The sequence below is a fragment of the Mesoplodon mirus genome (genome assembly GCF_964341445.2).
Source record: "Mesoplodon mirus genome assembly, chromosome: 13".
Lineage (NCBI taxonomy): Eukaryota > Metazoa > Chordata > Mammalia > Artiodactyla > Ziphiidae > Mesoplodon > Mesoplodon mirus.
The window spans coordinates 11,199,173-11,227,134 of NC_138989.1; the positions used below are offsets into that span (position 1 = coordinate 11,199,173).

At 45.2% G+C, this 27,962-nt stretch overlaps 1 protein-coding gene across 2 annotated transcripts in view; it reads right to left on the reverse strand.

The window, feature by feature from the left end:
- SUDS3 (SDS3 homolog, SIN3A corepressor complex component) overlaps positions 1-27,962 on the reverse strand; it is a 41,808-nt gene that overhangs the window by 12,487 nt on the left and 1,359 nt on the right. Inside the window, exons 2-10 of one of the 2 annotated variants that reach the window (XM_082640374.1) lie at positions 26,693-26,762; positions 23,837-23,892; positions 21,706-21,777; positions 20,026-20,045; positions 18,645-18,801; positions 9,936-10,031; positions 8,929-8,990; positions 8,743-8,764; positions 7,463-7,568 (exon numbers count right to left, since the gene is read on the reverse strand). In XM_082640374.1, coding sequence (XP_082496500.1) covers positions 7,463-7,568; positions 8,743-8,764; positions 8,929-8,990; positions 9,936-10,031; positions 18,645-18,801; positions 20,026-20,045; positions 21,706-21,777; positions 23,837-23,892; positions 26,693-26,762 — 661 coding nt within the window. Of the gene's footprint in view, positions 1-7,462; positions 7,569-8,742; positions 8,765-8,928; positions 8,991-9,935; positions 10,032-18,644; positions 18,802-20,025; positions 20,046-21,705; positions 21,778-23,836; positions 23,893-23,981; positions 24,040-26,692; positions 26,763-27,962 lie in introns of those variants that run through there. The other variant, XM_082640373.1, reaches the window with a different exon arrangement.

Sequence of the window (27,962 nt, forward strand, 5' to 3'; positions counted from 1 at the left end):
TGTTTTCCTCTTTTAGATTGGGGTGCTCTTTTACCCTGTTGTCAACTGTTGCTGATTCTTTTATATTTTTATTTTTCTTAATACAGTTTCTATTTTTCTAATTTTATTTTATTCTTTATACTTTGTTATTGTTCTCTTCTATTGGCTTGTCCCCCCCCCACCTTTTGGTTTCTTTTTCCTGCAGTGGTTTTATTTTACCTTGTTGCAGTTGCTTCAATTATAGTTTTATTTTTCCTACTATATTTTTTATCTAATCTTATTTTTTTATTCTTTTTTTTTTGCAGTACGCGGCCCTCTCACTGTCGTGGCCTCTCCCGTTGTGGAGCACAGGCTCCGAACGCGCAGGCTCAGCAGCCATGGCTCACGGGCCCAGCCGCTCCGCGGCATGTGGGATCTTCCCAGACCGGGGCACAAACCGGTGTCCCCTGCATCGGCAGGTGGACTCTCAACCACTGCGCCACCAGGGAAGCCCTGTTTTTTATTCTTTGATATTGTACTGCTCCCTTTTTTCTTTCTTTTTTTTTTTTTAACCACGCCACAAAGCTTGTGACATCTTGGTTCCCAGGCTGGAGGTCAGGCCCAGGCTCCTGTGGTGGGGGCTTCGAGTCCAAACCGTTGGACTAACAGACAACCTCAGACCCCTGGAAATATTAATCGGAGTGAGGCCTCCTGGAGATGCTCATCTCAGTGCCAAAAGCTGGCTCTATCCAACTGCCTGCAAACTCCAGGGCTGGACGTCTCAGGCCAAACAACCAGTAAGATAGGAATACAGCACCATCCATCAAAAAGAGGAAAAGAAAAAAATAGAAACGACAGAAAAATATGTTACAGATGAAGGATCAAGGTAAAAACCTACAAGACTAAATAAATGAAGACGAAATAGGCAACCTACCTGAAAAAGAATTCAGAGTAATGATAGTAAAGAGGATCCAAAATCTTGGAAACAGAATGGAGAAAGTACAAGAAACATTTAACAAGGATCTAGAAGAACTAAACAGCAAACAAACAGTGATGAACAACACATTTACTGAAATTAAAAATACTCTAGAAGGACTCAATAGCAGAATAACTGAGGCAGAAGAACGGATAAGTGAGCTGGAAGATAAAATGGTGGAAATAACTGCCAGAGAGCAGAATAAAGAAAAAAGAATTGAGGAGTCTCAGAGACCTCTGGGACAACATTACACACACCAACAATCGAATTATAGGAGTCCCAGAAGAAGAAGAGAAAAAGAAAGGGACTGAGAAAATAATAGAAGAGATTATAGTTGAAAACTTCCCTAACATGGGAACGGAAATAGTAAATCAAGTCCAGGAAGCACAGAGACTACCATACAGGATAAAACCAAAGAGAAAGATGCCAAGACACATATTAATGAAACTATGAAAAGTTAAATACAAGTAAAAAAATATTAAAAGCAGCAAGGCCAGGGCTTCCCTGGTGGCGCAGTGGTTGAGAGTCTGCCTGGCGATGCAGGGGACATGGGTTCGTGCCCCAGTCCGGAGGGTCCCACATGCCGCGGAACGGCTGGGCCCATGAGCCATGGCCGCTTAGCCTGCGCGTCCAGAGCCTGTGCTCCGCAACGGGAGAGGTCACAACAGTGAGAGGCCCACGTACCACCAAAAAAAAAAAAGCAGCCAGGGAAAAGCAACAAATAACATACAAGGGAATCCTCATAAGGTTAACAGCTGATCTTTCAGCAGAAACTCTGCAAGCCAGAAGGGAGTGGCAGGACATATTTAAAGTGATGAAGGAGAAAAACCTACAACCAAGATTACTCTACCCAGCAAGGATCTCATTCAGATTTGATGGAGAAATTAAAACCTTTATAGACAAGCAAAAGCTAAGAGAATTCAGCACCACCAAACCAGCTTTACAACAAATGCTAAAGGCTAAAGTTTCTAGGCAGGAAACACAAGAGAAGGAAAAGACCTACAATAACAACCCCAAAACAATTAAGAAAATGGGAATAGGAACATACATATCGATAATTACCTTAAATGTAAATGGATTAAATACTCCAACCAAAAGACACAGGCTCGCTGAATGGATACAGAAACAAGACCCCCTAAATATGCTGTCTACAAGAGACCCACTTCAGACCTAGGGACACATACAGACTGAAAGTGAGGGGGTGGAAAAAGATATTCCATGCAAAAGGAAATCAAAAGGAAGCTGGAGTAGCAATTCTCATATCAGACAAAATAGACTTTAAAATAAAGACTATTACAAGAGACAAAGAAGGACACTCCCTAATGATCAAGGGATCGATCCAAGAAGATATAACAATTGTAAATATTTATGCACCCAAAATAGAAGCACCTCAATACATAAAGGGAAATACTAACAGCCATAAAAGGGGAAATCGACAGTAACACAAAAATAGTAGGGGACTTTAACACCCCACTTTCATGAATAGACAGATCATCCAAGATGAAAATAAATAAGGAAATACAAGCTTTAAATGATACATTAAACAAGATGGATTGAACTGATATTTATAGGACATTCCATCCAAAAAGAAACAGAATACACTTTCTTCTTCAGTGCTCATGGAACGTTCTCCAGGATAGGTCACATCTTGGGTCACAAATCAAGCCTTGGTAAATTTAAGAAAATTGAAATCGTGTCAAGTATCTTTTCTGACCACAATGCTATGAGACTAGATATCAATTACAGGAAAAAGCTTTAAAAAATATAAACACATGCAGGCTAAACAATATGCTACTAAATAACCAAGAATCACTGAAGAAATCAAAGAGGAAGTCAAAAATTACCTAGAAACAAATGACAATGAAAACGCAACAACTCAAAACCTATGGGATGCAGCAAAAGCAGTTGTAAGAGGTAAGTTTATAGCAATACAATCCTACGTCAAGAAACATGCAAAATCTCAAATAAACAACCTAACTTTACACTTATAGCAATTAGAGAAAGAAGAACAAAAAAACCCAAAGTTAGCAGAAGGAAAGAAATCATAAAGATCAGATCAGAAATAAATGAAAAAGAAATGAAGGAAACAATAGCAAAGATCAATAAAAGTAAAAGCTGGTTCTTTGAGAAGATCAACAAAATTGATAAACCATTAGCCAGACTCATCAAGAAAAACAAGAAGACTCAAATCAACAGAATTAGAAATGAAAAAAGAAAAGGAAAAAATGACACTGCAGAAATACAAAGGATCATGAGATTACTACAAGCAACTCCATGCCAATAAAATGGATAACCTGCTAAAAAAAATTCTTAGAAAAGCATAAGCTTCCGAGACTGAACCAGGAAGAAACAGAAAATATGAACAGATCAATCACAAGCTCTGAAATTGAAACTATGATTAAAAATCTTCCAACAAACAAAAGCTCAGGACCAGATGGCTTCACAGGAGAATTCTATCAAACATTTAGAGAAGAGCTAAAACCTATCATTCTCAAACTCTTCCAAAATACAGCAGAGGGGGGAACACTCCCAAACTCATTCTATGAGGCCATCATCACCCTGAAACCAAAACAAGACAAAGATGTCACAAAGAAAGAAAGCTACAGGCCAATATCACTGACAAACATCAATGCAAAAATCCTCAACGAGGGCTTCCCCAGTGGCGCAGTGGTTGAGAGTCCACCTGCCGATGCAGGGGACACGGGTTCGTGCCCCAGTCTGGGAGGATCCCACATGCCGCAGAGTGGCTAGGCCCGTGAGCCATGGCCGCTGAGCCTGCGCGTCCGGAGCCTGTGCCCCCCAACGGGAGAGGCCACAACAGTGAGAGGCCCACGTACTGCCAAAAAAAAAAAAAAAAAAAAAAAAATCCTCAACAAAATACTAGCAAACAGAATCCAACAGTACATTAAAAGGATCATATACCATGATCAAGTGGGGTTTATCCCAGGAATGCAAGGATTCTTCAACATACGTAAATCAATCAATGTGATACACCATATTAACAAACTGAAGGATAAAAACCACATGATCATCTCAATAGATGTTGAAAAACCTGTTGACAAAATTCAACACCCATTTATGATAAAAACTCTCCAGAAAGTAGGCAAAGAGGGAACCTACCTCAACATAATAAAGCCCATATATGACAAACCCACAGCCAACATCATTCTCAATGGTAAAGAACTGAAACCATTTCCTCTAAGATCAGGAACAAGACAAGGTTGTCCACTTTCACCACTATCATTCAACATAGTTCTGGAAGTTTTAGCCACAGCAATCAGAGAAGAAAAAGAAATAAAAGGAATCTAAATTGGAAAAGTAGAAGTAGAACTGTCACTGTTCGCAGATGACATGATACTACACATAAAAGAATCCTAAAGATGCACAGAAATTTCTTGCATTCCTAAACACTAATGATGAAAAATCTGAAAGAGAAATTAAAGAAACACTCCCATTTACCACTGCAACAAAAAGAATAAAATACCTAGGAATAAACCCACCTAAGTAGACAAAAGACCTGTATGCGGAAAACTATAAGACACTGATAAAAGAAATTAAAGATGATACAAACAGCTGGAGAGATATACCATGTTCTTTGATTGGAAGAATCAACATTGTGAAAATGACTCTACTACCCAAAGCAATCTATAGGTTCAATGCAATCCCTATCAAACTACCAATGGCATTTTTCACAGAACTAGAACAAAAAATTTCACCATTTGTATGGAAACACAAAAGACCCCAAATAGCCAAAGCAATCTTGAGAAAGAAGAACGGAGCTGGAGGAATCAGGCTCCCTGACTTCAGACTATACTACGAAGCTACAGTCATCCAGACAGTATGGTGCTGGCACAAAAACAGAAATATAGATCAATGGAACAGGATAGAAAGCCCAGAGATAAACCCACGCACATATGATCACCTTATCTCTGATAAAAGAGGCAAGAGTATACAGTGGAGGAAAGACAGCCTCTTCAATAAGTGGTGCTGGGAAAACTGGACAGCTATAGGTAAAAGAATGAAATTAGAACACTTCCTAACACCATACACAAAAATAAACTCAAAATGGGTTAAAGACCTAAATGTAAGGCCAGACACTATCAAACTCTTAGAGGAAAACATAGGCAGAACACTCTACAAAATAAATCACAGCAAAATCCTTTTTAATCCGCCTCCTAGAGAAACAGAAATAAAAACAAAAATAAACAAATGGGACCTAATAAAACTCAAAGCTTTTGCACAGCAAAGGAAACCATAAACAAGACGAAAAGACAACCCTCAGAATGGGAAAAATATTTACAAACAAAGCAACTGACAAAGGATTAATCTCCAAAATATACAAGCAGCTCATGAAGCTCAATATCAAAAAAACAACCCAATCCAAAAATGGGCAGAAGACCTAAATAGACATTTCTCCAAAGAAAATATATAGATTGCCAACAAACACATGAAAGGATGCTCAACATCACTAACCATTAGAGAAATGCAAATCCAAAGTACAATGAGGTATCACCTCACACCAGTCAGAATGACCATCATCAAAAAATCTACAAACAATAAAATGCTGGAGAGTGTGTGGAGAAAAGGGAACCCTCTTGCACTGCTGGTGGGAATGTAAATTGATACAGCCACTATGGAGCACAGTATGGAGGTTCCTTAAAAAACTAAAAATAGAACTACCATATGACCCAGCAATCCCACTACTGGGCACATACCCTGAGAAAACCATAATCCAAAAAGAGTCATGGACCACAATGTTCATTGCAGCTCTATTTACAATAGCCAGGACATGGAAGCAACCTAAGTGTCCATCGACAGATGAATGGAGAAAGAAGATGTGGCACATATATACAATGGAATATTAGTCAGCCATAAAAAGAAACGAAACTGAGTTATTTGTAGTGAGGTGGATGGACCTAGAGTTGGTCATACAGAGTGAAGTAAGTCAGAAAGAGAAAAACAAATAACGTATGCTAACACATATATATGGAATCTAAAAAAAAAAAAGGTTCGGATGAACCTAGGGACAGGACAGGAATAAAGACGCAGACATAGAGAATGGACTTGAGGACATGGGGAGGGGGAAGGGTAAACTGGGATGAAGTGAGAGAGTAGCATTGACATAATACACTACCAAACGTAAAACAGATAGCTAGTGGGAAGCAGATGCATAGCACAGGGAGATCAGCTCGGTGCTTTGCAACCACCTAGAGGAGTAGAATAAGGAGGGTGGGAGGGAGACACAACAGGGAGGGGATATCGGGATATACGTATGCATATAGCTGATTCACTTTGTTATACAGCAGAAACTGACACAACACTGTAAAGCAATTATACTCCAATAAAAATGTTAAAGAAAAAAAAAAAGATCAGGTTTACAGACAGAGCCAGCCTTCATCGTCCAATGTGTTATTAACTCACTGCAGCCTCAGAGGTGGAACTGATCTATTTCAGGCATCACGAGGTCTCTAAGCATTCTTCCCAACTTCAGAAGTACAATATCATAAGGTTATCAACTAACACAGTGTTGGGGTTTTTTACGCAAGCTCAAAACATTCAAAATAACCACAACTCTAATTTTGGAATTTTGGGTTAAATAAATATATTGAAACTCAAAAAAATCATACAACCATTATAAATGACAATTACAGAGAGCATACAATAACCCAGAAAAACATATAAACAAGTGGAAAGGCAGTACGCAATTATGTGTCTACCATGACTTAACCTGAGTGAGACTATGCCTGCATGTGGGCAATGAATAAAAGGAAGAAATTCGAATTTAAAGAAAAGGTGGCAAGGTCCGGGTGACTTGTCACAGAGCAAACAGTAAATATTTGTTGAAAGAGTAAATGCATGAGTATTTGTTTTTCACATTGTTTTGCCATTTTCTTCCCAACGAAAACGCTGGTGGTCTGAAGGTTTCAAACCATCTTCAATCTAAACTAGTAACGTTTTAGGATGCACCTCCCCCGATTATTTTTCCTGGAACACTCGTGCTGCAGGATGTTGCATGCAAAAGGGTACCTCAGTCAAATAAACAACACCTAATAACATCTCAGAAATTCACAGTGTACCTTAGCATATCAGAGGACCCAGAGTGCAACAATGATGAAACCCGTTGGTCTTAGCTAACACGGCCATTCCCCCAAACTCATCTGACCACTAAATCCTTTCTTCCACAGAACTCCTATTAAGTTTAGCACACAGGGGTGCAGTTAAGAGAGGGCAGAGGGAGACATAAGCCCTGATCCCAGTCTACAGGGGCACCACAAGTTCTAGTATGGTGATAGCAGCATGGAGAGAGAAGGGGGGCCACTACCAGAAGAGCACGTTTTGGGGAAGCACTGTCTTCAGAGAGCTAAAAAGCCATAGGGATCCAAGACTCCTGACAACTTCTAAATGCTCCTCCACCTTTAGTTAAGCAGCAGCCATGCTCTGAAATAACAACTATAGACAGCCCCAGCCCTCTTTCCAAATGGTTCTTTTGAGATGCTAACGAGTAATCTGTGTTTACCAAGAACATACCATCTTTTATCATAGTACAGTTTGCCATCTTCTATCCGAGCTTCAAACCTCTGGGCTGGAGACTCTGAAGGTGTGGCGGGCAAGTGTTCGGGAGAGGACGGGGATGCTGGAGGAACCAAAGAGATATTTCAATGACTAAGCGTGGCATGAGCATGCGAGTCCACCAGCTAACATGCTTTCATTGAAATGCTATTAAAAAGGGGGAAACAATCATGATCAAGTCCTTACAGTTGTAATAAATGGGAATTCAACAAAATTCTTGTACATCACATCTAACTTAATCCTTAAGGCAACTCTGCGAGGAAGGCAAGGCAAAGAGTAACCTCACCACACAGAAGGGAAACTGAAACCTGAGGCTCGGACAGGCTAAGGGGTTTGCCCAAGGTGACTCAGAGCAGGATTGTAGCAACACTGACCATCAGAAGCTCCAATGGCAAGAACTAGAAAAATCTCTTTAAATTTATAAAAATGGAATCATTTCTAGAAATATTTATTACAAAGCAGGGCAGGTTACCGGGCATGTATGGAGTCAAGCTAACACATTGCTGGTAACTGCAGTGGGTTCAAATCATCTAAATTCACACACTCACAAAACCCCCTCCCCACCAGGCCTTCAGAAACTCAGGACTTCTCTGTGGACCATGGCAGCTCTCAGGAGGGAATTATCTAGAGCGAGAAGAAGCTTGTTTTCTTTCACAAGACTTGGCTGGTAGAGGGATGTGTAAGTAATTGCAGAGCTTAAAACCAAAAAAAAAAAAAAAGCCTTGTCAGTTCAGAATTCTATTTTGCAGCCTAGCAACGACCCTTAAGTGCTGCTCTGAACGGAAGCACCCTGAACACTGGGCGGGTCTCCTCTGTAAGCTGGGACTGGGAGCAGCCCGAGAGGCCGTTACCAGAAGCAGCTGCGAAAAGCCACCGGGTAAGCACGCCTCGCACTGAAACTCCACAAAGCAACTCACGCTGCAAAACCCTTCTGGTTTCATTTTCAGAAATGCATGTGCACTTAAATCTTATGCCTGATGCCTACACAGAAGGAAATGTCTCTCTTAAAATAAATCCTAAGGAAAAGACAAAGTAACTTTAACACAGCAAGATTAAAAAAAAATAAGTCAGGGGAGGGTACAAGTGAGGTCCACTCCAGTTTTCATGATGACTGCTCTTAGGCAAATGATGAACGTTTTGTTTTTGAAAACTGCAACGCCTCCCTGTCAGGTATTCGCATGCTTTTCCAACAATATGATAAAAAGATTGCACAAATGCCGGTAACATCGTGCACTTACCTGGTCTCTTGGGTGACTTCAGCTGTAAGAAGAAGAACAAAAAAATCTTAGAGAAAATCACTTCAGACACAACTTAAGGTGTCAAAGGTATAAAAGTGATTTAACAAGTAGCAATGAGAACAAAATAAAGCAGAAAACCCACATCAAGCCTAAGCTTTCAAATGAATCAAAAAAATCAAACTGTACCTTATTTAACGTTCTCAGATCCTCCATGATCTGTTCATCTGTTAACAAATAGTTTAGCTGGGGTATTCAGAGTTAAAGGAATGTGTCTGAAAAGGATGGCTGCCAAGCAAATACAAATAAACAAAATGGTGCCAGCGTTTGAGAATCTACAAAGTGAGAGTATGTTCCACCATGTTTCTACAGTTTGCCTCTTGGGAACTTTTTGATCCTCCTACTAAATGTCATGGAGCCAGGTATCTAAAAGAATTCACACCCCCCCCCCCCATCTTACAAACTTCTATGGTAAGAAGGTGAAATGAGACTCCATAGGTAACTACAACAACAGTGAGAGCCCAGGCCACAGTAAAGAACTTCATCCTCAATTTGTGAAGTGCTTTTGTTCCAAAGATCTGAGACTTCCACACAGGTACAGGATTAATCTTGACTAACAGCTTCAATTCTCAGTTGATAAGATGAAGGGAACGTGAAGTTATGCTCCTTCCTTGTGGCAGACAAATAACAAAACCATTTTGTACAAATGGCTATTTATCATCTCCTCGAGAGGATGGAAACAACACTCCCCCATGTGTCCCCTTCCCATTCCCACGGTTATGATTAAAGGGGCTTCTTGATGTCCGACTGAGATCTTTTGCTTTAATTAAACAACAGTTTGCAATCCACTGTTTGGGGGATACAGCTGACTGAAGTACGAAAGGCAAGTATTACGGTCCCCACTTCACAGGTGGGAAAATCTAAGGCATGTGAATCTCCCAGTAAGTGTTAGAACCAGCACAGAGTCCCTTTCCAAATAACCGCTGTCTATAAATTCCTCCCACTCAAAGCAGTAACAACTAAGGACTCCAATCATAAAATGGCCGTCCCCTACCTCCTGGATAAATACGTGTGCTTTCCAACCAAACATGACAATTTCTGAAGGACCACAGCCATGTGCATTCTATCAAATGGAAAAGCAAAGGATTCAACAGCCTAAAGGAAAAAAAGTGATTAAGGCTTGATGCAACGGATATCAGGAGCAGGTTTTCGCCTCTTGTCTGGGATGGGGACAGGATCATTTGGTCGCCTCCGCAACTTTCTGGTCATGATGGGTTTCACTTCCATAGAATCTGTGGCAAGAACGGAATGGGTGAATCTATCCAACTCCAACCTGAAGTCAGCAAGAATTCGCAGTGTAAGAACCTCGGCCCCAGAGCCACCCAGTCAGAACTGTTTTATCGGGGACGTCTGGTCCACACATGGCCCGAGTCAGACACCATATCAGACTTCCGAGGGGTCCGTGCTCAGGAGACTCAGACCTGCTGTCCTAAGAGCACACGCCTCTCTGAGACACAGCCCCGCCCTGCAGCCACGGCTGGCATCTCTCCGGCTCCCTGCAAACTAGAAATTTTCCTCTCCCTCCCTCAAATCAAGAGGCCACAGAGCAGTAGGCTCTTGGGATCCGAAGGAACCTTTGGGTCTAATTCCCGCTGTTCCCACAGAGTGGGTAAACCAGAGCCCACCGGCATAAAAGGCCCTTTGAGAGGCCTCTGGCCTCAGGCCCAACATTTTTACATGAGATTTACAAACCTGGGCTCTCTTCATTTTACTTTATAACCTTTTGTGACTACTTGACTATCCAGACTGATACCCCGAGGGCTCCTGAGAACGGCCTCCTCTCCTCCTCCTCCTCGACTCACCCCTCACCGCACACTCGCCCCCGCCCACCGCGCCACACAGATCTCTCCTCCTCTCCCGCTCTGCCTCCTGGGAGTTCTTCTTGCTGGCCTGCTCCTTAGACACTGGTGCTCTGCGGGGTCCAGTCAGTTCTCAGCCTGGACCCCAGTGAATTTCCCGTCACCAGTTCCAGCCCCACCCACCCCGCTGCGTGGCATCCCACACCCCACGACGTCACACACTCTTCTCCTGGTTCCACATGAACCCACTTCTTCCCCATGTCTCAGGCCCCAGGGCCACCTCCCCAGTGACCCACCCTTCCCGGCCGGAGCCAACTGTCATCTGTGACTTGTCTTTCTTCACCCACACATCAGACCCACCAGATAATGGCACTTCTGCCTTTGAACGGCCTCTCAACTCCATCCCCTCATCACACCCTTGTCTCCCTCAAAGGGATCTTCCTAAGACACGAACCGGTTCACTTAGCACATCACTCTTCCTATGAAACGTTTCAATGGCTCACCACTGGCTACAGAATAAAGGCCGTGTCTCCCTTCTGGTCTCCCTCCCTTCTCCTTCCTTCACAGAGCCTGGGAGCAAGCTTTCAGCTATTCTGTTACCCAAGGGCACCTTACTTTCTATGCCTTCAAGCCTGTGTGTGCTGCCCTCCGCCTACCCTCCTCTTTTCTGCCCAGAAACTCCTACACAACATCCTTGGAGAGCAGCTCAACACTGCCCCTGCTGTGATGGCTTCCGCGGAGTCACGCCACCTTCTCAGTAAGCAGAGCATCTGTACAAACCCCTACCACCAACCGCCAGCGTCTGGGACACTCCCCCAGTGAACGCATGGATTCCACCCCATCACCGAGCGATAGTTCTGGCACACGGGAGGGGCTGGATGCACGGGTTTTCCCGCAGAACAACTAGATGAGGTCAAATCTGATGATGAGATGCAGTTAATTCATGACTACGCATCCTATGTGCAGAGCAGACAGGACAGCCTTAGGGAATTCAACATAGCCCGTCCACCACGGCAACTCCCTAGACCCGAGAGGCCTTGGTTTGTGCGAACAAAGTCAAAAGACATTTCTGCATGTTGCTCTTAAGAAGAGAAATGGGCAATACTGACTTTTCTCCCCTAGGAATGGAGGTAAAGTAACCAGAACCAGTGACCTAATGAACATTCATAAAGGTGTATTCAGAAGTGGGGACGGAAGGAAGGAGGACAAACACGCACCCACCCCTGGGAAAGGGGGGCCTTCTCCCTAAAAGACACCTCTTACCCTATGCTGAGATGCCACCCTTCTCCAGTTTCTTACTGGCCGGTTGGGTGGGTATCCTTGCGGCCACTGTGTGATGTAAGGCAGGCTGCGTAAATACTCTTATGTCTCAAGTTTCCTCATCCATAAACTGGAAATATCAATAACACTTCCCTCGCAGGGTGCTGTGAAGATTACATGAGATGATACATGTGAAGCCCTCAACATAGTGCCTGGCATAATAAGAGTTCAATCAATGCTAGTTTTTATTATCATGTTCTTGGCCAGAAAAAAAATCATACAAAGATCTTTTTGAAAAGTCAACGCACAAACAGCTGAAACAGAAGTTATATACTTGAAGGAAGGTGATGTCAACAGGGAGGCTTTGCAACATTCAGACTTAATTTGGAAGAACAAAGAACACCAGAGAAAAGGCACCAAAGACAACAGCCAAGCGTGCCCTTCCCACTACCCTCTGGGGGTGGGAGATGTATGATGGAAGCAAGCAAAGGTGGAGCTGAAAGGATCGGGAATAAGCCGGTCTGACCATGGCCAAAAAACTCAGAAAAAAATAACTCCATCACTCACAAAGCAGAAAGCATAATCAAATTCTCCGTAGGAGACGGTGAAAATCAATCCACATTATTGGCCTAGTCACGGTAATAACCTAATCAGTTTACCCAAAAGACTACCTCAGCACAAGGAAGGTGCTCTGAAGAAACCGCTAAAATTAAGTAGCACGTCCCCATCACCAGCCAGGAGAGTGAGTGAGGAGGGAGCAGTGCTGGCCAGGGGTCCAGGTTGAGGATGTGATTCCAGGGGAAGAGCAACATGTAAGTATCACAGCCTGGAACTAAGATTATCTACTTAACTCACTTTGCTCCAATCCCAGCCAGGTATGCATGGTCGGCTTCTACAGACGATTTTTTCATAGAAAGATGGGATGTGCTGACCACCTGGGTCTGAGTGAGCCTGGAAATCCTATTTCTCACCAGAAGAAACAGGCTGGCAGGCTGGGTTTATTTTTTATTTATTTATTTATTTTTAACATCTTTATTGGAGTATAATTGCTTTACAATGGTGTTAGTTTCTGCTGTATAACAAAGTGAATCAGCTATACATATACATATATCCCCATATCTCCTCCCTCTTGCGTCTCCCTCCCACCCTCCCTACCCCACCCCTCTAGGTGGTCACAAAGCACCGAGCTGATCTCCCTGTGCTATGCAGCTGCTTCCCACTAGCTATCTGTTTTACATTTGGTAGTGTATGTATGTCCATGCCACCCTCTCACTTCGTCCCAGTTTACCCTTCCCCCTCCCAGTGTCCTCAAGTCCATTCTCTACCTGTGTCTTTATTCCTGTCCTGCCCCCTAGGTTCTTCAGAACCTTTTTTTTTTTTAGATTCCATATATATGTCTTAGCATTCGGTATTTGTTTTTCTGACTTACTTCATTCTATATGACAGACTCTAGGTCCATCCACCTCACTATAAATAACTCAATTTCATTTTTTTATGGCTGAGTAATATTCCATTGTATATATGTCAGGCTGGGTTTATTAACATCAGTCTCCTATCATTACTCTGAATTCTTTTTCAGGTAGGTTGCCTATTTCGTCTTCATTTATTTAGTCTTATAGGTTTTTACCTTGATCCTTCATCTGTAACATATTTTTCTGTCGTTTCTATTTTTTTCTTTTCCTCTTTTTGATGGATGGTGCTGTATTCCTATCTTACTGGTTGTTTGGCCTGAGACGTCCAGCCCTGGAGTTTGCAGGCAGTTGGATAGAGCCAGGGAGTTTGGCCAGGAGTCCCAAGGGCTCAATCTAGGTGCACTGACAAAAACCAAACTTCTGGAACTGAAACTCAGACCTTGGAGTGTGGCCACCCTGGAGAAGGCACTCCAGCAGGAAATAGCTTCCTCTCGGACATCATGCACCAAGCACAAAGCATCTCCAACTGGCTTCAACCAAAAATCCTCCCTAATCCAGAGGCCTATTTGTAGGTCTGCTTCCTGTGAATAAGTGGGGATAAAATTTGCAGAATCTAACTGAACATCCAACAATTAAACCAGAGGCAGGGGAGCATTCGTGACAGAAAACACCAAGCAAGCGATGAGACTGGGTGCACAATTCCCCTCCACACCACTGTGTATATGTGGCCTTGAATCGTGTAAATCCTACTGGTCTGCTCTCCAGACAGGGCCTGCCGGCTAAGAAATGGGAGCGCAGGATGAGGCAGTGTTAAGCCACAGCCCTATGGAGACATAGTCCTGATAACGCTGATTACCTGCAATTAACACACAACTGTGGGGAACTGGCTGGCTTTTGGCTCAGCACTTCTCAAGGCAGAGTCATTCACTCCAATAGCCCACCCGCCTACAGGGCACAGATGCAGTAAAAGCTTCACTTTAACTTCACTTTAACATACTTGCACCATGAAAACAAACTCACACTTGTTTAGCTACTGAAAAAAAAAATTAGTTGCAGGGATTCAAAGGAACATCCTTTTAAGTAAGAACGTGACAGAAAAGCCTCGGCAGAGCCGACACTGCAGCAGATGGGCAATTACCCCCAAACCAGGGGCAGCGAGCCATGGGGCTAGACTGAAGACCCGGACCAAACCCCAGGACACTCCACTCTAACCCCAGGACACTCCACTCTAATGGCAATATCACAAATCCAGGCTGCATGGTGACCACAAATAGGGGCCTGAAGTGGGGGGTGGGGGGGGGATAAAAATCACGGTTAGGTCATCGGGGGCCAAACCAGGGTAGCAACGAAGGGACCAATTTCCATTAGGCCACAGCTGCCCGTAACACAGGGGTGCATTTCAAGAGTGAACTGATCAAGGCCCACCACTCTGCATCCTCAACCCCGTTCAATGGCCTGGATTCCACAACAACATCATCAAGAAGGAACGTCCTGGAGACAAGCCCACCCCACCCCAAATCCAGGTCCCCTCTTCCATCCTCCCTCCCCTGACATTTGTGCGGGGCCTCTTCTTGACTCCCCTGCTCACGGGCACCTGTTCCGGTGAATCTGCTCCTGTATCACTACAACCACATGTGCCTCTTGAAGTTTTACAATCAGTGAAAACCAGCTTGACACATCTTTACCTTCATTTATTTAGGATCCCCCTCTCTCAAAACTACCTCACACTGGGGAAAGCACAGAAACCGTGTCAGTCTTGTAACTAAGAGGACATGAGCTCCTCGAGGACAGAGACCTCCCTATCAACCTCATCCTGTGAAGCACTTGGACCACGAGTCCACAGGATTTAGAGCGTGTATAATGCGGTGGTTAAGAGAACACGCTTGGGGCCCAAGTCTGGCTTAAGCACCACCTCACTGGGGCGCTGGAGCAAATGGCTCCGTTCCTGCACGCCTGCCCCGCCAAGTCGTCACAGGAGTCTCAGGAGCTGAATGAGGTCACAGCTTCCCCGGCCCTTAGCGCGCACTCTGCGTGCCAGCCACTCGGGGCACCATCTCCTCTCACCTCTACACCAAACCTCCACAACGGGATCTATCGTGTCCTTGCCAAATGACAAAACTCCACCGCAGAACCAAGTTCACATCTGGGCTGGGATTCATCCACATCTGTCAGCCTTCAGCGGCAGCTGTAGTGTTTTTATATTATCATTACTCATGCCTCCCGCTATGAATCCAGTAACATCTTTTTTTTTTAAACTATTTACTTATTTATTTTTGGCTGTGTTGGGTCTTCGTTGCTGTGCGCGGGCTATCTCTAGTTGCAGCGAGCGGGGGCTACTCTTCATTGCGGTGAGCAGGCTTCTCATTGCGGTGGCTTCTCTTGTTGCGGAGCACGGGCTCCAGGCACGCGGGCTTCAGTAGTTGTGGCTCGTGGGCTTTAGAGCGCAGGCTCAGTAGCACTCCCAAGGGGTGCACGGGATTCGTTGCTCTGCGGCATGTGGGATCTTCCTGGACCAGGGCTCGAACCCATGTCCCCTGCACTGGCAGGCAGATTCTTAACCACTGCGCCACCAGGGAAGTCCCCTGAATCCAGTATCTTCTAAAGGAACCTCACAGGTTTTACTGAGGTTGTGAATAACTTCCACAGGGGCCTGAAGGTTGAAAGATGCCCCTGGTGAGGCAAGAACTTAAAAAAGATGAAGTGGCAGTTAGTGGGCGGTTGGCAGAAAGGAGAAAAGGTGGCTGGCGTGAGGTAAGAGGACACATGAACTAAAAATGATCGAGTGCCCCACGTTTTCCAGCTCATGAAGCTCTCATTGATTACTGGGTTTACTGAGAACCGTGGCCTCAACTGCAGAGAAAAGTCACCCTCAGGTAATTCTACCTATAACCTCACTACTCCAAGTGTGGTCTGACCAACAGCATTACCAGCCCCAGAGAGGTGGTTAGAAATGCAGGATCACTGGCTCCACCCCAGACCCCCTGAACCAGAATCTGCATTTTATCAAGACCCCCGGCTGACTCACACACGCATTCGAGGTGGGGGAATCACCAACCTATAATCCATCCCAGTTCCTCTGCCGGCAGTACACCTTTCTGCCTGCACAACCCAGCTGTCCCAGGTTCTCCACCAGTGGTTCAGGTGGTGAAGAGACCGTCCCACCAATCCCCACAGATGGCTGGAAAGGCGGGAATCCCGTTTGGACAGAGCAGGTCACTGGGTATGCCTGTTTCCAATGCGTTATCTGGTTTAAGCGTCTCATCGGCCTCGTAGTCCACTTTGTTTTTCAAGAGATCTTCATGTTGAACTGGAGGAGGAGATTTTAGGAGGTATGTTTTCTGGGCAGAGCCAGGCAACACTGATACCGGGCATCAATCCACAGAATGAAATCCGTCACTCGGTGAGAGGAAGGAGAGCAGGCCTTTAAGTCGACACCGTAACAGCGCCGTCTGTGCAAGCGCTCATTACCCTCCCAGCTCCAGTGCCTTCTCTTTAGACGCTCCATCATTACCTTGGCCGTGCTTTCCATACCAAGGGTACCAAACGGCTTGAGGAAGGGCGTCGGTACCTTTAATGTCCATGGCTAGCTTTAAGCGCTTCTGTAATCTACTTTACTGCATCACAAATGACTTCCCTCCATCTATTTGTCTTTTCTACCCTGGCAGGTCTGGCCGCTCAAGTCACTGAGGATGCCTACTGTCCCCGTTAAGATTCCAGCTGTAAAGCTGCCTGGCCAAACAACGTCTATCGCTTGTCAATAATGAGGCTGCCAAATCACAGGTGAGGTGATGACAGCCTTCCCTGCAGATGGAAAGGGAGCAGCTCTAAACTGACAATATTTCCCACCAGCCTAATGAAGGCTCTGAGCATCTGGCGGCTCTAACGGAGAGCGATGAGGCGTCAATGCCAGCCGGAGCCACCGTCGGAGAAGATGGTGTGCAGGTCAGGAAACAGGCATGCCGACTGGGACCGGACAAGGCACCAATGTGCTTGCAGTTTAATTAAAAAAACGGTTCAACAAGAATAAGACGGCGCTGTTCTGAAGATGCTGTTTCAGCATCCATTCTCACCAAAACACATTTCTGAGCCACTGTCAGTGGTCTGCAAGGAATTCATTCCTTTTGTCAAGTCTTTCAATGAGGACGGTATATCAGAAGAGAGATTTTTCAAGAGTCAGACCCCTACTTTAGACACAACCACACGATCATCGGTGTATCGTGGGGACTGGAGCTAGAAGTTTGTGTCAATGGGAGGGCCATGTTAGCTAACAGCACCAGAAATACCAAAGGGGAAATACAGCTCTTAACTGTTACTTTTAGTTTCAAGGTCAGCCCCAAGGACTTACATAACAACAATGTATTTCTTAAGGACCCAGACAAAAATCAGACATGCCAGAATCCCAGGACCTTCTGAACATGATTATAAAAGTGAAATTTTGGGGTGTGCGGAAGGCATGTCACTTACATACCCAAGTGACAAACTCACCACTGACGTGCCTTGCGATATTTGCTGATGGAAAGAAATTTTGCCGAGTTCCAAAATAGCCAATTCAAGCCAATTCCCATCCTGTATCTTTCTCAGCGTTGTTGGTCTACATATGGCAACAGAAGAGGCAGCCCATATTGCCTCTCCCTAAACTTGCCTACAACCTGCTGAGTTCCCATATGCGGATGACTGAATCCTAGAAGGGCAGGGAGGGACTGGCTTCAAGTCTAACGTCACTTGCCTGCCTTTACAAGAGAACAGTTCAGTTTAGCTATCCCTGCTGAAATGGTAACAACTCTTTCTGAAATGTTCACAGTAACACCTGGGGCGAAGGGATCTGACAGCAGAGATGACACAGCCAAAGCCTCTGTTCTCACACCCGGGTCAAAGGAAGACAATGCTTTTTCCATAATGAAGGTAGAACGAAAAAAACAAGCAGAGGGATTCCTACCACCACAGAGGGACCAGGGTAATTTGTGAATATAACCAAGATAGGAGTGGCAGCCGACCCAGGAATTACATTAAGTAAAGCATAAGCCTGAAGTTGCGGTCACTAATAAAGATCTACCCTTTAATTTACCCAGCATCTGTTATGTACAGGGCCCTGTACTAGGCACTCGTATTTCTAACCACAGTCTTGTGAGATAAGATATGATCAGCCCCATTTTATAGAGGGGGAAATTGGCTCAGAGGGGTTAAGTGGCTTGACTAAAGTCACACAGCCAATACAAGACAGAGCTAGAACTCTGACCCACTGTGTGGAAGCCCACCCTCCTTTCAGCTCACTCTGCTCTGCTGAGGAACCAACAGGAGTCGGCACCGGAGCACCGCCCTCCCCCCAGGGTCCCCCTCGGGTCTCCCGGGACCCTGCTCTGTGGTGCTTTCATACCTCCAGTCAGTTCCATCGTTAGCTTTTCATTTTCAATCATTTTCTTCTTTTCTTCTAGCTCGGCAATCAGGTTCTCTTTCAGCTCAACCTTCTTGTCTTCAAATTCCTTCACTGCCGCCTTCTTTTCTTTGATGTAATTTCTTTCCACTTGTTCAGTCTGAGCAAAAGAGAAACACAGGCTGGGGCTACATGACCCTGGCAGCCAGGGCTCCAACACAAAGCCTGGCTCTGAGCACAAGCACAGAGGAAATACGTTTACTAGAAAGAAGAGAAACAGCTGCAGTCAACACACCAACTTTCAGAAACAGGGTGTCTGGGAGCCAGTTTTCCAACGAATGCGTGAAACTGAACTACACTTCTGGTTTTTATGTGCATACCTCACTCATGACTCAGATCTATTTCCTCTCTTCCACATCTTATATTTTATGGATTGTATGTGAAAACAGAATGTAAGTTTCTCAAAAACAGTAAATAAACCCTTCTGAAGACACAATTTCAAAGGAAAATAGTACGTTCCAGATGAAATATCTATATTTAAAATAGTTACAGGATACCAAGTCAAGACGACCTGAGTCACTCTATTTTTTTTTTTTTTTTTTTTGACGCTTACAGCAAGATAAAGGCCAATGAGAGGACAGGATCACTTCTTAGGTGCCTGAACCCCGAGGTACCCAAACCCTGAAATTATACTGAGTAAAATAAACGCGTACGCATCCATTTTCCAAATCTCACTGTTGCATTAAGTGAAGAACAATGGGGCTCCTGGTGGGCTACGGCTGTGGACCCTGTGACCCCCTGGGCTGTGGCCACGTGTGTTGCACTGACTTCAGTCCTAACACCATCTCTCATAACGCAGCTGTGCCCCACACCAGCCTCCCGGGAGCAAGCACACTACCCCAGATTCCAGCCCTCATCTCTGCCTGTAGTGCCGCACCTCCCACGCAACCAGCACTCAGAGGTCTGCTGAGTGAAAGATCTTCATCCATCTTTCCAACCCAACCAGGGTTTCAGCTGTAAAACGGAGCCAATTCAGAGACCAGGCTGCTTTGAGGACCAATATAACAAACTATTAGGCCACTGTAATTCAGACATACTCCCAAATGGCTTTAACGTGAGATAAGCATCGACAAGAAAGTGGTCAAGTGTGAGTATCCCCTGACCCCTCTGTGATAAGCAGAAGCTGCCCAACCAACAAACGAATAGATGGAATTTCTGAACTGAGACCAAATGTCCTTCAGTCAAACAGAACACTGACGGAGGCTTCCAGGGGGCTTCCCAGCTGTCTACGTGGTAATGGAAGGAAAGGCCATCGGATCGGTTGGGAGAGCAAGATTCCAGTCTCAGGATGAGCCTGCAAGCACAGAAGACCCGTGGTACTTACTTCCAGCTGGAGGAAGAGTTCTGAAAGAGATAAAACATGCAATTAGATTCACCAGGCTATGCCACCTTTCTAGACAGTGACGTTAGGATTCATTTAGAAGCAGTAATTGCTTTCTGAAAACATGCTGCAAGGAGAAAACGTTTCCGTCAGTAAGCTGTTGATATATGTGAAGGGGTAGGATGCGAGAAGCATGCGTGTCTAGTTAAAATCTGACCCTGAACAGAACACGCTCTGGCAGCGCTGCCCAAGGGTGAAAGCGAGCAGGAACCACACTGCCCTGGCGAAATCAGTACGAGCCAGAGGTCCTGTGCACACTGAGCATGTGGAACCAAACAGGTCCACAGCTTCTTTTCTGGGTGACATCTGAGCTGCGGCAAACGGTCCACAACGACTATTGGTGGAGCGGCAACTCGAGGGGGTGCTGTTCCCATCTGACCACGGCCTCCTTTGCAGACCCGAAGGATCCTATGGATCCATCCCCCCATAAAAGAGCACATATGCACAGTCACACATAAAATCTTGAGAGTTTCAAGAACTCGAGATGAAGAATCTAGACATCCATCAACTGTTGAATGAGAAAATTGAGGAAAACGGAACGGCCACTCACTATTTTCTAACCCCCAGAAATCCTCATCACCTTGGCACCGGCAAGCGTGAGGCACACGAGCCCAAGTGCACCCAGCCCAACACACTCACTCCTGACTGCTGCAGTACCGGCGTGAACGGGCCAGATATCTGAAGCCTGCGCCATTTGGAGACTTCACTTCTGCACCAGCAAGTCAAGCGACACGTAGCACTCGGAGCTGGTGGCGGCTGTTTCAAAGCAGCCAGACGCCAGACACAACAAGAGCAGGCGGATCAGCTCCGCACGGAATGTGCTTTTTGAAGCTCAAGGTGTGACTGATTCAGGAGCCCCTCTGCATTTTCACCTGGGGGCAGGGGTGGCGGGGATGTTTATGAAAGACACAGAGCACAGGATTGAGAGTAGAATTCAGAAAGACAAATCAACACTCACCCTGCAGTTCTCGCTTAAGGGAAATGGCTCACATCAATTTTCTTTCCCTCCTTACAACTCAAACCAGTTCCACGAGATATGAGCAGCGCTGTCTCCAAATGGGGAAACTGAGGCTCCAAGAGCAGAGGCGTGCTAAAAGGCTTAAACCCTTAAGGGATGGGAGGAAGCCCTCAACCTGGGACCTCAGCCTCCAAAGCACCACCCACTTTCCCCGCTGAAAGGGGGCTCCAGGAAGAAGGCTGAGGATTTTAAAGATGCCTGACGAGATGCCTCAGGAACTTAGAGTGGGGCGGGGAGAGGGGTGCTGGGTCGCCACAGCAGCTCTATCGCCCACCTTCCCGGCACCCCCTACCCTGCAGCTCCTTTTCTGTGCCTTGATGGACACGGGCATCTACTCACTGAAGGAAACAAAGAAGGGTTCCATCCATAGAAAGCTGGAAAGTCAATGGATCAGAAAGTGAAAGGACAGCAGCCTAAGGCCACTCATGGGGAAGAAGATGAACAGTCCTACACAAGTGCAGCTTTGGAGTCTCTCTTCCCCAAAACTCGCCCCACAATGGGATAGCTGAAACACGTTTTAGAGAATGGCTCTTCTGGCCATGTTACGTCCCAGTCGATGATCAGCCAAAGGAGGAAAATTTGATCCGGTTAAGAGCGGGCCTCACCTGCGTTGCGCAGCCTCTCTCTGTACTGCTGGTCGAGCTTTTTCATCCTCTTCTGATATTCCTGTAACGTACCTGATGGAGATTTACAAAATAGTTACTATGAAGATCAAACTGCTCTACATTTTGGTATTCAAGCACCGACAGTGAATGTTTTAAATAACATTAGAGTAAAACACACACCATGGAAAGGCACCCGTGAGTAGAGGTAACTTGGTTCCCAAGCAAGATGCAGAGCAGAAACCCCAACCAGTGGCTTTAAGACTCTCTAGCAAGTGAGTAGAAGAAAGCTGCACCCACCCACCAATGACTCTCATCACGGGCTGCTACAGTTTCGGTCTGTGGGCCTCCCCTTCCTGGAAAAAGCTCAGTCTCCTTCAGTAAGGTCTAGACCAATGCCATCTAGTAGAACTTGCTGTGCAACGGTGGAAATGGTCTATTTTGCCCTGTCCAGTATGACAGCCCCAAGTCACATGTGGCTATGAGCACGGGAAATGGGGCTAGTGCAAGCCAGGAACTGAATTGTTAATTTAATTAAATTTAAATAGTCGTGTGTGGCTAGTGACATTACTGGAAAACTCAGTACAGCATCTGACCAAATGGCTCTTCCCTGAGCAGCTAATAATGAGGGTCCCAATTAGCGTGGGAAGTGCTTTCGGATGACAATGCTTCAGTGGGCTATATATACATATTTTTTATTATTAATTAATTTATTTATTTTTGGCTGCATTGGGTCTTCGTTGCTGTGCGCGGGCTTTCTCTAGTTGAGGCGAGCAGGAACTACTCTTCATTGTGGTGCGCAGGTTTCGCGTTGCGGTGGCTTCTCTTGTTGTGGAGCACAGGCTCAGTAGTTGTGGCTCGTGGGATCTAGAGTGCAGGCTCAGTAGTTGTGGCGCACGGGCTTAGCTGCTTTGCGGCATGTGGGATCTTCCCGGACCAGGGCTCGACCCCATGTCCCCTGCATTGGCAGGCGGATTCTTAACCACTGCGCCACCAGGGAAGTCCCCAGTGGGCTATATTAATGGCATCTTTTTCAAAATCCCCCACTCAACCCTGCCGGGCACACCTTACAGACCTGCTAGAGTGGGACGTACTTCTTTCTCTGGCAATACTTCCATTACCATGGGAAGAAAAACTAAAACAAAGGTGTGTGATCGCAAGTCACGGGAACATGTTTCACTATGAAGGAGAAATCAGTATAAGATGGGCTGCTCCAAGCAATGGAAGTACCTCATGGGGAAGCAGTTTCAGTGCCAGGGACCCCACAGAAGCAAGCCGAAGAGCTACTGACAGCAGCCACCGACGCTGGGCTGTCACCGGCTGCCCGGCGGTGCTGGTCGCCCCTCACACACAATCTCACCTGCCTCTACTTTCTTCATTTCACAGATTAGAAGACAAATTAAGCAAGAGACAGTGAAGTGCCCAAGGTCAAATTTCTAGAAAGCAGTGCAGGTGGGATTCAAGCCCGCCTTGAAGGAATGGAGAGCCTGTGCTCTTTACCCAGTGCTGAACTGCCTCTGGCAGCAAACGGCCTTCAACAAGACACAACCCACTTGCAGTTTACAAAGTAAAAAGAGAAAACACGGTGAGATAGACCCACCGCTCGTTAGCATTCCGTTTAGAAAGAACAGTACAGGGCCTCCCTGGTGGCGCAGTGGTTGAGAGTCCGCCTGCCGATGCAGGGGATACGGGTTCGTGCCCCGGTCTGGGAGGATCCCATATGCCGCGGAGCGGCTGGGCCCGTGAGCCATGGCCGCTGGGCCTGCGCATCCGGAGCCTGTGCTCCGCAACGGGAGAGGCCACAACAGTGAGAGGCCCGCATACCGAAAAAAAAAAAAAAAAAAAAAAAAAAAAAAAAAAAAGAAAGAACAGTACAATTACATTTATCCTTGGTAAGAGCATCTCTCCTAAAAACAGCCAGCTTTAGGCATGGCGGCTTCCAGTTCTTGCTCTGCAGAAGGCCTTAACTGAGATTTCAAAAAAGTCTGAAAATTGCCACTTTACTGACTGCTAAAATCAGCCAGACCAAATTTTAAATCACTCCCACTTCACTGAGAAGTGAAATACACAGATCTCAAAGGTGTGTGATATGAGGAAGTATGTTTAGAAAAGAAGGATGAAATCACACACCAACCTTCTTGCAGTTGTTGCAACTGTCTCTTGAGAGAAGCCAGTTTATCCTGATACATCCTGTAAAAAAAAAAAAAAAAAGGAAAGCCACACTCAGAGACAAAAACATCCAATACCCAATTCAATAATAATCTACATGCAGAAATTACCTGGGCTTTTATGGAAGTGTCATTAATGTCCCTTAGGGAGAGAGAAACCTGAAGTCTGCTGGTGGTTTAAAATGTGCCCACAGCTAAAGGGATCAGAAAGGGACAAGGATTCTGTGGTTTGAATGGTATCCCAGCTTTGTAGATTCTCCGGTGTTCTCTCACCTTTAGAGAATCAGTCTAAAATCTACGAATACGAAGACATGCAAGTTTAAACAAATAAATGACAATGATAAACACAGTTAGGCAAGAACACACACAGAAAGATTGGAAGTGTGATGCCATTTTCTTGGGGATTCAGAAGCGTGACATACACATGAAAACGTAAAAAGCATTAAATGCAGCTCTCATATCAGCTCTACAATCAGATCATAAGTTCCAAAGGAGTAAGACTACGCCTCCAGCACATTTTTCTATATAGATAGCACTGCTGTGTAAGCACTAAGTTAATAAACCTTCACGTCATTTTTAAAAAACACTTCTCTTTTATGATCAGAGAAATGACAGCAATTCAGTAACAAAAGTTAAAATGCAGGATTTATTTGCAGCCCCAGTGGGATAAGAACACACAGTACACACAAAGCAAAAGAACCTGGCATGTTTTCTCCCCACTCACGCTGAATGGATTATAGGCAATTATATACCCTGGTAAGTCTGTCTGAATGGTGGATTTCACACGTCAGTCACATTTCAGCAATATTTTTGCTTCTACCAGAAAAACATCCCCAATTTCACAGTGACAGAAACAGGACTTGCAACCCGTCCAACAGGTAACAGGCACGACAGCCTCTCGATTACTCCAGTAAGGGCTGCAAACACAACCTGCCTGTCTACAGGCTGAGGAAGAGTAGGCAGAATCTGAGAATTACACGGAAGGCCTTTTTTGTTTTTTGTTTTGGCTGCGCTGTGCAGCATGTGGGATCTTATTTCCCTGACAAGGGATGGAACCTGCGTCCCCTACATTGGAAGACTGGAGTCTTAACCACTGGACCGCCAGGGAAGTCTCCAGGCCTGATTCTTTTAGGGAGAATGCTGATGCTTTCAATGCTCATCTTGAATCACAAAGGGCATTCAGTTTTTTTTTTTTTTTTTTTTTTTTTTTTTTTTTGCGGTACGTGGGCCTCTCACTGTTGTGGCCTCTCCCGTTGCGGAGCACAGGCTCTGGCCACGCAGGCTCAGCGGCCATGGCTCACGGGCCCAGCCGCTCCGCGGCATGTGGGATCTTCCCAGACCGGGGCACGAACCCGTGTCCCCTGCATCGGCAGGCGGACTCTCAACCACTGCGCCACCAGGGAGGCCCGGGCATTCAGTTTTAATCAAAATTATTTTCTACACCATCAAATATTAAGGGGTACGTTCACTTAAACACACCAAGTATAGGAGAGGGAAAGGGTGAGTAAGCTGCACACAAGAAGTCAATATTTGGAACCCAATATTTAATTTTTTTTTTTAACGTGAAGACCACTGCCCAGAGGGGGGAAATGGTGTTTAATTTTCCATATTTAATTTTCCACCACAGTGAGTGTGCCAGACTACGCCTTTGAATTCTTAGTTGGTCTTTGAAAGAGAGTATTAACAGATTCAAGAGGTAAACAACAGGGCTTCCCTGGTGGCACAGTGGTTGAGAGTCCGCCTGCCGATGCAGGGGACACGGGTTCGTGCCCTAGTCTGGGAAGATCCCACATGCCATGGAGCGGCTGGGCCCATGAGCCATGGCCACTGAGCCTGCATGTCCGGAGCCTGTGCTCCGCAAGAGGAGAGGCCACAACAGTGAGAGGCCCGCGTACTGCAAAAAAAAAAAAAAGAAGTAAACAACAAAATTCAGATTTGGAAAAGGAATAGGTATGTAAAAATACATCTCAAATGGGTCCAGGTAAGTCAGTAAGAAGCCTGGAGAGAGTACAAGTAAAATAAAAAGCCAGCACAGTTTTAGGGCTGAAGCTGTGAGAAAAATGACTTCAATTATTAAAGCAATCCTTTATTTGGCACTGGTCAGATCTAGCTGAGCTTCCCCTTTGGATTCCAAAGCTTGAAAAGGATGACAGAATCCAGAGGATGGTCACAAAACATTCGTGTATATGGAAAACATTCTATAAGGAAAGGGATGTGGATCATCCAGTTTGATGGTAAAGAATTTAAAAAACCGAATCAAGATCCTCAAAATACATTCCACAAACACTTATCAGATCTCTGTTATACTGTCTTGCCCATAAGTTTCCGATCAAAGGGAGTGGTTTTAGTTTCTCTGAGGTGTAGCTCTGCTGGAGGCTTGGGTGTGGATGCGGGTAAGGGGAAAGGGCGCTGGAGGAGTCAGGAGCCCTGCTCTCCAATCCTGGTCTCCCTGAGCTCTCCGGGCATCGCCGTCCAGCTTGTAGTCAGTGCTCGGTGGGCTCATGCCCACCGAGAACCAAGGAGCTGTGCCCCCTCTGGGCAGTGGTCTTCACATTGAAAAAAAAAAAAAAAAGGCAAGGGTTCTCTCCTGTTACATGGCCTTATTTCCCGGGAACATTTCCCTCCAGGTTCTTTCTAGCTTTCCCTCAAAAGATTCTTATCACAGGAAGAGTGATTAAATGTGACAAATTTAAAGAGGGGAAATTGCACACATATGCATGGTCTTTGGAAGCACTATGTGAAAACCATTCATACGAAATCACTATTAAAGATGCCCTTGTCGATCCTGTATTCCAAAGAAGAAATGTAAAAACCACACTCACTGTTCCTTCATCTCTACATAGTCTTCTTCATCATGCTTTGCCAGGTCAGTTTCACTAGCATCCTCAGTGTCTGTGTAAAAAATCAGGGAAGAAGATTTGTTAAAATTGTAATTCGTAGAGTTGGTATCACCTGACACAGTGACACTTCACAAACTTCTATAAAATGAATTTCTACTCAATGCAGGCCTGCGTGAAGCCATCGATGAAAAATATTACATCCAATTACTTCAGAAAAGAAAACGCCATTTACAACTTGTACACAGCCACATTTATCCAAAGAGCCTGCCTTTATCTGAAGTGCAGCCAGAGAACAGAGTGCATCAGACACAGGTGGTCACAGTCAAGGCTGCGACTTCAGCAGAAACAACGCTGGCGGTTCAGTTAAAGGATATGTGGGTGTTAAGACTGGAAAACTACAGGCAGCAAGCCCTGCTCACTACTCCAAAGCAACCTAATATGTACATTCTCTTCTGGTAAATAACAGTTTGAACCCCTAAAAGATTTTACATTATATATACATATATACAAAGGAGAATCCAAAACAACTAAAGGAACTCTAATAACCGAAATATTTTCAAAGGGAGAGGGAACAAGACAAGAAGATCAAACAGAAACTGTTTCAGAACACTTTAAACATTCTTTTTAATTTTTTAACATCTTTATTGTAGTATAACTGCTTTACAATGTTGTGTTAGTTTCTGCTGTATAACAAAGTGAATCAGCTATACATATACATATATCCCCATATCCCCTCCCTCTTGCGTCTCCCTCCCACCCTCCCTATCCCACCCCTCTAGGTGGTCACAAAGCACTGAGCTGATCTCCCTGTGCTATGCGGCTGCTTCCCACTAGCTATCTGTTTTACATTTGGTCGTGTGTATATGTCCATGCCACTCTCTCACTTCGTCCCAGCTTACCCTTCCCCCTCCCCGTGTCCTCAAGTCCATTCTCTACGTAAACACTGTTTTTAGAATAAGCAAACGGCTGGAGTGTCTACCTAACTTCAACAGCCCTACTTGAGGGGGGGGAACAAAAATCAATTTTTGCTTCACTGCTCCCCCTTGTGGGCATTAAAAGCAGTACAAGTGATTCACATTCAAATTCTCTGGTTAAGCCTTGTCTTCAAATGTAGTTTAACCAGATTGTAATTAGTTTCTTCAATTTTGTATCTTCACATACAGCTGACGTTTTAAAGGTTGTTGCAGACTCAATCCTCCACCTACCTTTCCCCTCCTCCAGTGAAGAAGCCTACCCAGAACAGTCACGTGCC